At 41.4% G+C, this 13600-nt stretch overlaps 1 protein-coding gene across 3 annotated transcripts in view; it reads right to left on the reverse strand.

The window, feature by feature from the left end:
- LOC132377431 (collagen alpha-5(IV) chain-like) overlaps positions 1–13600 on the reverse strand; it is a 212931-nt gene that overhangs the window by 105563 nt on the left and 93768 nt on the right. For all 3 annotated transcript variants that reach the window (XM_059943694.1, XM_059943701.1, XM_059943705.1), the window contains 8 exons: positions 12670–12714; positions 12362–12415; positions 12216–12257; positions 10893–10971; positions 10184–10219; positions 6806–6961; positions 2225–2317; positions 1216–1299 (listed from right to left, as the gene is read on the reverse strand). In XM_059943694.1, coding sequence (XP_059799677.1) covers positions 1216–1299; positions 2225–2317; positions 6806–6961; positions 10184–10219; positions 10893–10971; positions 12216–12257; positions 12362–12415; positions 12670–12714 — 589 coding nt within the window. The remainder of the gene's footprint in view (positions 1–1215; positions 1300–2224; positions 2318–6805; positions 6962–10183; positions 10220–10892; positions 10972–12215; positions 12258–12361; positions 12416–12669; positions 12715–13600) is intronic.

Below are 13600 nucleotides of genomic sequence, written 5' to 3' on the forward strand. Positions count from 1 at the left end.
CCCAGGATCTTAAATAATAACACTGAGGAATTTAAAGTTGCTGACTCTCTCCAGTTCCAATCCCCTGCCCCTGATAGGGACTGGCTCATGGTCCCCCGGTTTCCCCCTCGTGAATTCAGTAACAGTCTCGATGGTCTTGTTGATTTTGAGTGAGAGGTTGTTGCTGCAGCACCACTCAGCCAGCGTCACTGCTAACTGCACATCTTCTGTGTTCTACCCCTCCTCACATGGGCTTCCTTCTTCTTTGCTTGGTCTTCAGTCAGTGAACTCTCACTCCCCACCCCCCGGCTGGTAAGAAATACACTAAAACAATTATTTACCACAGACTTGTGCCTCACATCTATAACCCCAGCATTTAACCACTTTCAAAATTCAACCTTCCTCCTTCCTCAAAATTAGTTGAAATCAGAATGAAAAAAAAAATGGTATTCACCCTTCCTGCCTTTCATATTCTTGATTGTTTTTTATCATCTTTCTCCATAATTACAAGTTTCCTCAACTAAATTGTTCACATCTTCCAGGTGACAAAAAAGTAAAAGTGGCCACGGGCATCCAGTTTGCTTCAGACTTTAGTTCTGAAGCTGCAATTAAAAATGATTTATTTCATCTTTTTGAAATGAATAAAATGTATCATCTGTTCAATACAATCACGTCACGTGTAGCTCAAGTTCCCTATGCTAAGAAGTATTCTTGTATTCATTGTCAGATTGGGGATTGGTTGTTAAGGGGAGGATCGAAAGGAGGGGAATAGGATTTAGAAATGGATCACTTTAAGATGCATCTCTTATATTTTAATTTTGTGGGTTTATTGCCAAGGCTATCTTGAATTGAGAATATTATAGAAATTAGAATACTACAACACAGTACAGGCCCTTTGGCCCACAATGCTGTACTGATGTTATAACTCTAAGATCTGTCCAACCCTTCCTCCTACATGGCCGTCCATTTTTCTATCTTCCACGTGCCCAGTTAAGAGAGTCTTAAATGCCTCTAATGTATCTGCCTTTTCCACCACCCCTGGCAGTGTGTTCCGTGCACCCACAACTCTCTTAACTCTGATATCTCCCCCCCCCCACACACTTTTCTTTAATCACCTTAAAATTATACATTGCATTGGGTTAAATTTCCTTTGCAGATGAAGCACAATATATACACCAGCAAGTAATTACACAGGTAAAGGCATTTATACGTATCAAATAAAAATTAATATTTTACCAGGTTCTCCAGGAGGGCCAGGGGGCCCGGGAGGGCCAGGAATTGGAACATCATCGCATAGATCACAGGGTTCACCTTTATCACCTGTAATCATACAATCACTGAGCTAAATTTTCCTTCCAAAAGCATGGGTGAGCTGCAGTTATATTAAATTGCAAAGAACCAAACACAAACTAAATCCTCATATTTTTACAGCAAACAGGTTAGTTATTGAAATTCTAAAGTATGGTTACTGTATTAAAAGATCCAATGATACCTGTTTTAACAGTTATCTCGGTCCTAAACCCCAAGTGGTCATAATTTCCAGGCTTTGGGAAATAAGAACTAAAAGCAGCCACAAGGGTCTGAATCCATGATATAGTCTCTGTGTCTGCCACCCTCCTTTTGGGTCAGGATTATTAGGAGAACCTCTTGCATCCTCGATGAAATTATGTGACCCACCCCTACCACTTCCACTCTGAAGTGCTTCCAACTTCTTCAGCATTGAATGCTCGGCCACAATCTGCTCCTCCCACAACCCCCACCTCCCCACCTTCTCAAGCAGACTTAATACAATCAAGACAACCCTGGTCTCTACCAGGGCACCCAATACCAAATTGGGACCCCGGTCACAATCAACATATATCTCTGTCACCAGGTTTAATGACTCTATAAAACTCAACTACTTCCCCCTATTTCTTTACAAATTAATCAGAGGAAGTTTTTGCCTGTTGTTATGTAATCAACAGTGGGCAAACAGTGAGTTGAAGTCAGAGAGAGACAACAGCTTAGTAACAGGCTCTCTGACCCAGCAAACCCATGCTGACCATCAACCGATTTATACCAATTCCACATTCATTGTTTTTTTAAATTTCAATTTTGAACTTCTTAATTTAAAAAAATAGTGAGAAACAAAAATGTGACGGAGTTTCAAATAAGAGAAGATTGCATTGTGGCCTGTCTTTTGCCTTTTTTAACCTTCTATAAATAACAACAAGCTCGAATCAATGCACAAATACCATTGGATTACCTTTGTATCCTCTTGCACCCTGTAAACCATCAATGCCCTTTGCTCCAGGGGGACCTGGTCTTCCTGATTCCCCTTTTAAGGGGATAACTTCACCTGAAAAAGATTACTCAGAATGTTTCATGCCACCTTCAGAGGGAAGGAAATGTGCTCCCTACAATATGTTTCCCTCCCTCACCTTATCTCCTTACCTGCCCTTTGCTGCTCCTCCCCCATCCCTTTCTTCCATGGCCTTCTGTCCTCTCCTATCAGACTCACCTTTCTCCAGCCCTTTATTTCTTTCACCTATCAACTTCCCAGCTCTTTATCACCCCTCCTCCCCACCCCCACTGGTTTCACCTATCACCTTGTATTTCTTCCTCCCCTCCCCTCAACTTCTTACTTTGACTCCTCGTCTTTCTTTCCAGTCCCGATGAAGGCTCTCGGCTCAAAACGTCAAATGTTTACTCTTTTCCATAGATGCTGCCAGGCCTGCTGAGTTCCTCCAGCATTTTGTGCGTGTTGCTTTGATTTTCCAACATCTGCGGATTTTCTTGTGCTTGTGTCCTTACAAACCCATTTCTCCACCAATCCTCTCTCCTATACTCTGACTGATCTCACACTGATTTCTACAGCCTTAATGTGACAGACTGTGAATGGGTCAATCAAATGGGGTTGAGTGGGATTCGGGGTCAGCCATGATGGAATTGCAGAGCAGACTCAATGGGTTGAATGGCCTAATTCTGCTCCTATATCAGCAAGAGGCCTTGGTGATGGCCTCTCTGAGATCTGGAGAACTGAACGTAGAGGGTGAGTATCATACATGAATCACGTCAGGGATGGCTCAATGAGAAAATGGCAACAGAAGTTTATGAACTGTAGAATGTGACAGGGTGCAACTGTGAGAGAAATTTGTAAACCCACGAGAATTTATTGTGGCCTGGCATTGGTATAATATTGTCACAAGTTCAAAGGTAGAGTGACAAACTTAGCTTTACAAGCCATCCATGCAGATCATTTCAGAACATAAGCTGTTTAATGTAGTTCAAGAGGATAGCAATGAGACACTGCAGAATATAGTGTTATGGTTACATTTACAGAGGAAGCGCCATGGTTCAATTTAATGTCAGAGAATGTATACAGTATACAACCTGAAATCCTTACTCTTCACAGACATTCACAAAACAGAAAAGGAAAATACACAACGAATGAATGAGAAAAAAAAATGTTAGAACCACAAAATGTAGTGCAGTTAGACGATATTGTGCAAGGGTTATGATAAGGTAGACTGTGAGGATAACAGTTCAGCTTCAATGTATAAGAAGTCAATTCAAGAGTCTTGTAACAGTGGGATAGAGGTGTCCTTGAGTCTGGTGGAAGCTGTTGTATCTTTTGTCCAATGGAAGGAGGGAAAAGAGGGGTATCATGAGGGGTATCTGGTTATGCTGTTTGCTTTTCCAAGGCAGTGAGAAAAGTAGACAGGGGAGGGGAGGCTGGTTTTCATGATGGACTGATTTGTATGCATAACTCTCTGAAATCAGGACAGAGCAGTCACCATACCAAGTGCTAATGCATCCAGATAGGATGCTTTCGATGGTGCATCAATAAAAATTGGTGAGGGTTAACAGGAACATGGAAATTTCCTTGGAATTGGGAGAGTTGGAGTGAATGGGAGTGAACTCAGTGTTGGGTAGAGAACAATAAATGTGAAAACCATGACAGCTGGTAAACCCATGGGGGAGGTGGGTGGGTGGGAGGTAAGACCATAAGATATAGGAGCGGGATTAGGCCATTCAGCCCATTGAGTCTGCTCTGCAATTCCTTCATGGCTGATTCTAGATCCCACACAACCCCATACACCTACCTTCTCACCATATCCTTTGATGCCCTGACTGATCCGGGAAAAAAATCAACTTCCACCTAAAATACTATACCCATAGACTTTGCCTTCACCGCAGTCTGTGGCAGAGCATTCCACAGATTCACTACTCTCTGGCTAAAAAAAATCTCCTTACCTCTGTTCTAAAAGGTCTCCCCTCAGTTTTGAGGCTGTGACTTCTAGTTCTGGATGCCCCCACCATAGGAAACAACCTCTCCACATCCACCCTATCTCGTCCTTTCAACATTCAGTAGGTTTCAATGAGATTCCCCTGCATTCTTCTAAATTCCAGTGACTACAGGCCCAAAGCTGCCAAACACTCTTCATATGCTAAACTCTTCATTCCTGGAATCATCCTCATGAATCTCCTCTGGACTCTCTCCAATGTCAACTCATCCTTTCTGAGATATGGGGACCAAAATTGTTGATAAGATCCCAAATGCAGCCTGATTAGTGTCTTATAAAGCCTCAGCATTATCTCCTTGCTTTTATATACTATTCCCCTTGAAATAAATGCAAATATTGCATTTGCCTTCTTTACTACAGGCACAACCTGTAAATTAACCTTCTGGGGGCCTTGCATGAGGACTAAGACCCTCTGCATCTCTGATATTTGAACCTTCTCCCCAGTTAGATCATAGTCCGCATTATTGTTCCTTTCACCAAAATGCATTATCATACGTTTCCCAACAATGTATTCCATCTGCCACTTTTTGCCCATTCTTCCAGTTTGTCTAAGTCCTGCTACAATCGAATTGCTTCCTCAGCACTACCTACCCCTCCACATATCTTCATATAATCCACAAACTTAGCCACAAAACCATCTATCATTGACAAACAATGTGAAAAGTAGTGGTCCCAATACCAGCCCCTGAAGAACACCACTTGTCACTGGCAGCTAACCAGAAAAGGCCTCTTTTGTTCCCACCCATTGCGTCCTGTGTGTCAGCCATTCCTCTATTCATGCCAATATCTTTCCTATAATGCCATAGCAGTTTATCTTGTTAAGCAGCCTCATGTGTGGCACCTTATCAAACATCTTCTGAAAATCCAAGTAAATGACATCCACTGCCTCTCCTCTTCCACTCTGCTTGTCACTTCCTTGAAGAACTCTAACAGATTTGTCAGGCAAGATTTCCCTTTACAGAAACCATGCTGACTTTGACTTATTTTATCATTAGTCTCCAAGTACCCCGAAACCTCATCCCTATTAATAGACTCCAACACTTTCCCAACCACTGAGGTTAGACTAACTGGCCTCTAGTGTCCTTTCTTTTGCCTTCTTTCCCTTCTTAAATAGTGGACTGAAACTTGCAATCTTCCAGTCCTCTGGGACCATGCCAGGATCAAGTGATTCTTGAAAGATCATGACCAATGCATCCATTATCTTTACAGTAACCTCTCTCAGGACTCTGGGATGTAGTCCAGCTGGTCTAGAGATTTATCCGCCTTAAGACCTTTGAGTTTGCCTAGCACTTTTCCCTTTCTAATAGCAAAGGCACTCACTCTTGCTCCCTGACATTCATGGACCTCTGGCACACTGCTAGTGTCTTCTACAGTAAAGACTGAATTAAAGTACTTACTATGTTCATCTGCCATTCCTTTTTCCTCCATTACTACCCCACCAGCATCATTTTCCAGTGGTCCAATATCAACTTTCACCTCCCTTTTAATCTTTATATAACTGAAAAATCTTTTGGTAGTCTGCTTTATATTATTGCCCAGCTCGCCCTCATATTTCATCTTTCCCCTTCTTATAGCTTTTTTAGTTGCCTTTTGTTGGATTTAAAAAATGCCCGACTCACTTTTGCTACATTATATGCCCTTTCTGTGGCTTTATGAAGTCTCTAACTTCCTGTGTCAGCCATGGCTCCCTAGCCCTGCCATTTGAGAACAACTTCTGTGGGACAAATCAAATTACACCTCGTGAACCATCCCCAGAAACTTCAGCCGTCTCTGCTCTGCCATCATTCCCACCAGTATCCTCCTCCAAGCCACCTGGGCAAGCTCCTCTCTCTTGCCTCTGTAATTCCCTTTATTCCATTGCAATATTGATGCATGTGACTTGTGCTTCTCCCTCCCAAATTGCAGTATGAATACAATCATAATATGATCACTGCCTCCTAATCCTTTGATGCTAAGCTCCCAACTATGGCCTTCTTTCAGCCATGACTCAGTGATGCCCACAACGTCATACCAACCAATCTCTAATTGTGCCACGAGTCCATCCACCTTACTCCAAATGCTACATGCATTTAAATACAGTACCTTCAGTCCTGCATTCTTCACCCTGTTGAATTTTGCCTCTGTAGTACAATTAACTCTTTGCTCTGTCTGCATTCGTACCCAATCCTTGCCTTGTCAATACACAAATGTTTGGCAGCCTCCATCACAGGTCAGAACTGACAAATACCATCCACCATGTCAATTTTGTTACAGTGGCTTGTTGAAATGAAGGAGATGAAGGAGGATGCATTCAAGCTACCAGACCCTTTTGTAGGTTAACACAAGTTGTGGACATGTACATCCAGTGCCATCAAAGTAGAAAGCTTTGACCCTATTAGCAAAGCATATTGAAAGAAGTGTACATATGTGTTCAAAGTAAAAAAGACCACAAGACATTCACTCCATCATTCACCCCAGAATGAAGCCATTCACCACATCGAATCTGATTTTCCATTCTATCATGGCTGATTTATCATGAGATATCAATGGAAATATTATACCTGGTTGGCCCCGTGGACCAGGAGGACCTTCGGGTCCTGGAAAACCTGGAGGACCCTGAAAGCCAAATATAATCTCCCCAGGGCTTCCTTTGTCCCCTTTCTGACCCTTAGCTCCAGGATATCCAGTTTGACCTGGAGACCCATTTCTGGAAATTCCTGAAAGAACAAGGGAACAGATACTCTTGCATATTAATGTACTGTATATCACACTTAGCATCCTTTCCTTATAACATGACAGTGTGACTCTTGCCAAAACACAAGCAATGCAATTCTATAATAAAGCAGGGATTATTTAGCCTTGAACACTGAAATTTGAAATATCTAACCTCCAGAGAATGAAAACTTCACAGAAGCTGCCCTGTGAGTTAGAGGTGTTTTAATGAGAACATCTTTCATTTTTCTAAACAGAGAATCTTTCAGCCAGGATGAAATGTAAATATATTAGTGTTCTGGCTCTCAGGAGCCCTCCACTTGTATTTATTCATTTCATTAAAGCAGGTAGAATGGAATCTGGACTGATGAAAAGACTCTGACTCAAAATTTAACTTTCTATTTCAGATGCTGCCTGACCCACTGAGTTCCTTTAGCAGCTCTTATTTTTTTTTTTGCTAAGGATCATGAGCATGACCAGTGATATGTCAGCTGGTGAACAGATAATGAAGCAGGTTCAGTTTTCCAGCCTGCTTAAACACCGAGAAGCATGTGCTGTCTAATATCTTTCTAAGCGTACTTGATGTCCTTCCTATCTGAAGTTGCAAAAATTTGTCTTCTCATTGAACCAGTACCTTAGGAGTGATTTAAAATGAAGCTTGAATAATTTCACTGTAGCAAATGACATATAACATGATCAAAAATATAGAAAGAAGTTATGCATCCCAATAAAGGAAAGTAAAATGATTTGAGGAAACAAAACAGAATAAGACCGACTGTGAAAATGACATCACATTGGACTGCAGTTAAATACTTGAGAACAGTTTTCATCTTTCGTTTTGGAGTGGTGCCATGTTTATCAATCAACGGAACTTGAGTATCATGAATGATCAAGGATACCTTGTAGCATATTTAATATTTCAGTAGTATTTGAGTAATATTGTAAATATATTGTTTGATTATGCATTCTTTGTTGTTTATATAATTCATTACAGCTTAAGTGTAAAAGTATGCAAACAGCATATGTTATCATGAGTAGGAGCAGGAGTAGGCCATTCGGCCCTTCGAGCCTGCACCACCATTCAGTATGATCATGGCTGATCATCTGACTCAGAACCCTGTACCTGCCTTCTCTCCATACCCCCTGATCCCTTTAGCCACAAGGGCCATATCTAACTTCTTCTTAAATATAGCCAATGGACCGGCCTCAACTGTTTCCTGTGGCAGAGAATTCCACAGATCCACCACTCTCTGTGTGAAGAAGTTTTTCCTCATCTCGGTCCTAAAAGGCTTCCCCTTTATCCTTAAACTGTGACCCCTGTAGGGCCTGTACTGGGCTGTAATGTATTATGAGCTAATGCTTAACTCTTTCCAAGCAGAAGAATAACTTTAAAGTGGTGAGAAATTGAAAAGGGATGCTATTCAGAGAGACCTGGATTTTCTTGTACAAGGATCACTAAATATACCGATACAGCAAGCAATGAACAAGGCAAAAGATACTTTGCCCTTTATTGTACAAGAATTTGAATACAAGAGTAAAGATGAAAGATGTTTCATTGCAATTATATAGAGCCCGGTAAAACAGGAGGACTATTTGCTTGCCCTGTCTAAGGAAGGATATATTTGTAATAAATGGGAATGTAAATGAAATGCACTGTATTCATTGACTGATTGATTTAAAGATACAGCATGGTGTAGGCCCTTCTGGTCCCTTGAGCCACATCACACCAGTAACCCCCGACTAACCATAACTTAATCACAGTACAATTTACAATGAACAATTAACCTATCCGGTACGATTTTAGACTGTAGGAGGAAGCCAAAGGACCTGGAGAAGACTCACGCATTCCATGGGAACAACGTTCTTACAGAACGGTACCAGAACTCTGGAATGCACCGATCTGTCGTGCTAACTGCCACACTGGGGTGGCATGCTTAATGTATGATGAGATTAAGTGGAAAGGGTCCATGCTCTTTAGCTTTTAAAAGGAGAAGTGATTTCAGAAAATTTTGACCAAATGCTTTCAGCAGCTCAGAAGGCTTCTGTGGAATGAAAATTTGAGTTAACATTTCTAATTAAAACACTTCTATCTTAAGTGTTAACCAAGGTTCTTTCAAGATAAAACCAAAACTCCATTTCTCTTCCGACAGACAATGCCTGACCTGTTGAGTATTTCCAACATTAGTTCTAGCTTTCTTTCAGATTTCCAGCATCTGTAGTTCACTTATTTTGTGAAGTTCCCACAGGGCAACTGCCAATTATTTCCTCTAGCTTCGACATTCAAAATGAAGGTTCACTCTCGCGAATCGTGGCCGGCCATACATGACAAAAAGCATGAACCTAGAACTTTACTCTTTGGACTTTTCTACCCAAAAGGACAGTCATTGAATATATTTATGACAGAAATTGATTAATTTGTGGATATTTAGGGAATAAAGGAATATGGAGATAATGCAGTAAAGTGGCACTGAGGCAAATGATTAAGGAGAAAGAACAAACTTCATTCAGCATATGCATTTACAATATACAATAGGAATTTGTTGGTCAGGGTGCAACATGCAACAAAGCACAACATTCAAAAATTATAAAGATTAAAGAATTATATAAAATATGGAAACAGATATAAATAAAAAACATAATAAAATTAGAAGTTAAAGGACAGATATAGAATAAAATGTGCAAAAATAAATTAATACCAGCAGTATTTACAATGTAGATAGCATTATAGATGCAGGTGGTTTAAAGTGTCTGTGATGTGGTGCAGTGGTGGGGGTAATAGATCGAGGGACGTGGAGAGAGCTAACTAAATGCTTAACCCAATTAACTGCCTGAGGAGAGAAACATTTAGGATGGTGTAAAGGTTTTGGATTTTGTTTTAATAACCCTAGAGTACTTTCCAAAGGGGAGCTTTTGGAAAAGGCAGTTTTCAAGGAGGGTATGTCCACAAGGCAGTTTTCCTGTCCACTTCTTTATCCTGGATGTGATTGTGTGACACAGCAAATTTTGACCTCCTCCTCCTCTTCCTCCTATTTCTTACATTTCTTTGTTCTCATAAAATGCATTAATAACTTTATATTAGTGTTTCTTCTTTTCTTTTTCTTCAGCATGGGTTTTGCTCGTTGTTGTTTAAAGTAATTTGCCAACACGAACTGAAATTAAAGAGCTTCATCTGGTGTTGATAGGGTTCAATACCCAACTTCTCAGTGGAGCAAAATGTATTCTCTCACCTGGTTTGCCTGGAGGGCCTTGCCGACCTGCTTCACCTGTAGAGTCAGAAATAAATAAGTTTTTTCATGGTAATCAAAAATATTATGTTAATAAAATAAAAAAAAATCAAAAAAATATTAAGCCAAAATAAAGAATCTTGCCTGAATGGCTCAAAATGTCATCTTTTTATTAAATTTAATGGCAAAAAACACTTCAGAGCTTATAAGTATTAAACGACGTCTAAGTTCAAGGAGATGGAATTGTTTATGTACTATTCAGTGACTGAATATCACACTTGACTTGGCTCCAATTTAAGCCCAGCTCTGGGCACAATTAGTGCCTCACCCCTGACCTTATCCCCAATGTCACCCCGAGTTTCAGGTATAACTGAAGCTATGCCTTTCGTGTATCTCAATATCTGTGTTCGAAGAAACCTGGTTATGCTAATTATTTTTTACTTCTTTGTCACTAAGGTCTTCTGTCACCAAACCCATTATCAAGTCAAGTGAAGTCAACCTTTATTGTCATTTCGACCATAACTGCTGCTACAGTGCATAGTAAAAATGAAAAGTAGAATGAAAGGAGGGAAAATGCAAGCCGTATGATGATCTAATGGAAGAAATTTAAAACTGAATGTGACATCTCCCCTACGCATCCTCTGTAAACTAGCTCAATGAAAGCAGTTGAGGAATGGAGTCACTGATGTGGAAGGAATTTAGCAAACATCACCGGGCAATCCTGGCTGTCCTTTTCGTCCTGGTTTCCCTGGTTCACCGTTTACACAGGGCAGCTTTTCTGCTTCTTGATCCTGTCACGGACATAAAAGGCATGCAGTCACTACAAAATCATTCAGTGAGGTGGTGCTGGACATAGAGTCTTGGATTTCTGTCAGAGTTATACTGCTTCCTGGGATAACGCGGTAGATTGAATCAGGCTCATAATCATGAGACATCTTAGACTCTGAACTCCCCTATCTCACCCCCACATCCCAACACACACCACAGCGATCTACCTAATGCTTCTTAATTACAGGTAACGTGGATTCTGTCAGTTTAAATGCTGGTTGATGTGTACAAAGTGCATCTGAATAATGATCCATGGTTGCTGAAAAGTTTTCTGTGTTTTGTGCTGGGCCACCATGAGAGTCAGAGTCACCAAATATTTCTGAGCTGACTGGGGAAATCGGCTCTCGTCTGCAATCTGGGCCGGTGCTTAAGTTGTCTAAACAGTGTATAGTACTTTGCACTAGGATCCAGACACTGCTGCTCTGAAAGGCTTGAAGCCTACATCATGCTGCCCAGTGACTCATTCCGGGCCCATGTTCAATGCCCAGCGACACGCCTGGGGCCTGGACCATGCCACTAAACGACTCGCTCCGGGCCCAGATTTTTTCACCCAGCTTGAAGCCACTCTCGAGCTCTTCAGATCAGCTTGGCGCCCAGAGCAATCCAAACTCGCACCCAGACCAGTTGAACGAACATTGGAACTTCTCTGCCCGGGGCCCAGCTTCTCCTTTCACTGCCCAGAACAATTCATCCTTGATCCCAGGCCAGCTGTACGGGCATCAGAACTGCACTTGTAACGATTCTGCAACACACTATCTCGGCTCAATCCCTGATCTCGCCTCATCATCGCTCACCCCTTTACTGTTTGCGGGGGTAATCCTTATCGCCCTCGTGAATGTATCAATCTCCATCTTAAATACAGTGACTTGATCTCCACAATCCACCGCAGAAATGAATTCCAGCAGATTTATTACTCTCTGGCTGAAGAAATTCCTCGTTATCTCAGTTTTAAAGGGGTATCTCTTTATTTCGAGGCTGTGCCCTCCATCTTAAAATCGCCTACTAATGAAAGCATCCATCCACCACCCACTACTCGTTCTATTAAGGCCTTTCAGAATCCAGCAGGCTTCAATGTGATTCCCTCACATCATCCCACCCCATCCTTCTTAATCCTTCTGAGAGGCAATGATGCAAACTCCATTCTTGAAATTGAAGTTTAAAGAGTTATCATGCACTGAAATATTTTCATTTGAAGGCTGGTACTTACTGGACCAGGGGGCCCTGTGTGACCAATTTTTCCTTTCTGTCCCTAGAGGCAAAATATTAAGATATTTATGGTTATTAATATTTTATATATGATGATTAATATGAAAATTAATCAACTGTTAATTAGTTATAAAGTACAGAACTTACAGGCCTTCCAGGTCTCCCTGGAAACCCGCTGAAACCTGGCTCTCCTTTCATTCCCTGAGACACAGAAAATAGAATGTCAGAGTTCAAAAGTCGGTCATTTCTTTCTGAGTCAGGTAATGGTCAGTATCACCCTGTGACGGCCTTTATAAAAACCTCTGCGTCACAGTGGTTGAACTGAGTGGCAGTGAATTCAAAAACTACTGAGAAGTTACGGAACCTTAAAAGCCACCAAAGTTAAATCTATCTGCAAAAAAAAATTTTAAGTGATGTATGTTGTAATTTTATTATGAATCAAAAGACGGACCGACCTGCAAACCTGGCAGTCCAGTTGCTCCATTGTTACCTGGCCTTCCCTAAAAATAGTAAATAGAAAATGAATTGTGTCCATCTACAGTTTTATAAGTTACAAGACAAAATTATACGTAAAAAAGCACAAGCGTCTGTAGATTGCAAGTTAGAGTGACTGATTTCAGTGATAATGGACTAAAAAATAATTACTACAGTAAGCAATAAGGGGGAAGCTCTGGATCACAGAAATCAGAAGAAGCAAAATCATTCAGCTGGGCTGTGTTTTGAACTCAGCCCAAAATGGAAGTTGCTCCACTTGTAATTGAAACAACGTAGAACATTCAGATCAACTTTCAGAATAACAGGATGAGAGTGCAAATAGAATCACCACAACACATAGCTAACAGCGTATGTCAAACGAGGAATAAATCGTATTACTTAAGTTGAGAGCTAGTTGGTGGAGTCACTTCAAAACTTTTATCAATTGTTAGTCAGTTTTATATAACATAAAGGTCTGCCCTCAGCTTTGCCCTGTGTCAAACCAGCTGGTGTGTTTTGTGGTGGGTTTTCTGCACTACTCCCACCAGTCATCCCGAGGCAAGGGCTTGCGAGAAAGAGTCACTAACCGGAACCAGGCAGGACCGGGATGGGGATTGTGAGCAGTGACGTCAGGCATGCAGACAATCCGATTCTGCAAATCTCTGCAAGAGCCTGAGCATGATGTGTCATATGGGGATCGACACAGTGAACACCACCATTGGTGGAGTGCAGCCAGAAAATTATCTGCCGAGACTGGCCAGGGAACTCAGGACTGAGTGCTTACAAAGGGAGTCCAGAGGTGGATGCACGGTGCCTTGCCATGGTTCACCCGGAGCGGCTGTGGAACAGTAATCTCTTATCTGTGGTCTGATCTCAGGCACATTAAGTACTGCTGAATAACTGCTGAAAGAT

The sequence above is a fragment of the Hypanus sabinus genome, chromosome 2, assembly GCF_030144855.1.
Source record: "Hypanus sabinus isolate sHypSab1 chromosome 2, sHypSab1.hap1, whole genome shotgun sequence".
NCBI lineage: Eukaryota > Metazoa > Chordata > Chondrichthyes > Myliobatiformes > Dasyatidae > Hypanus > Hypanus sabinus.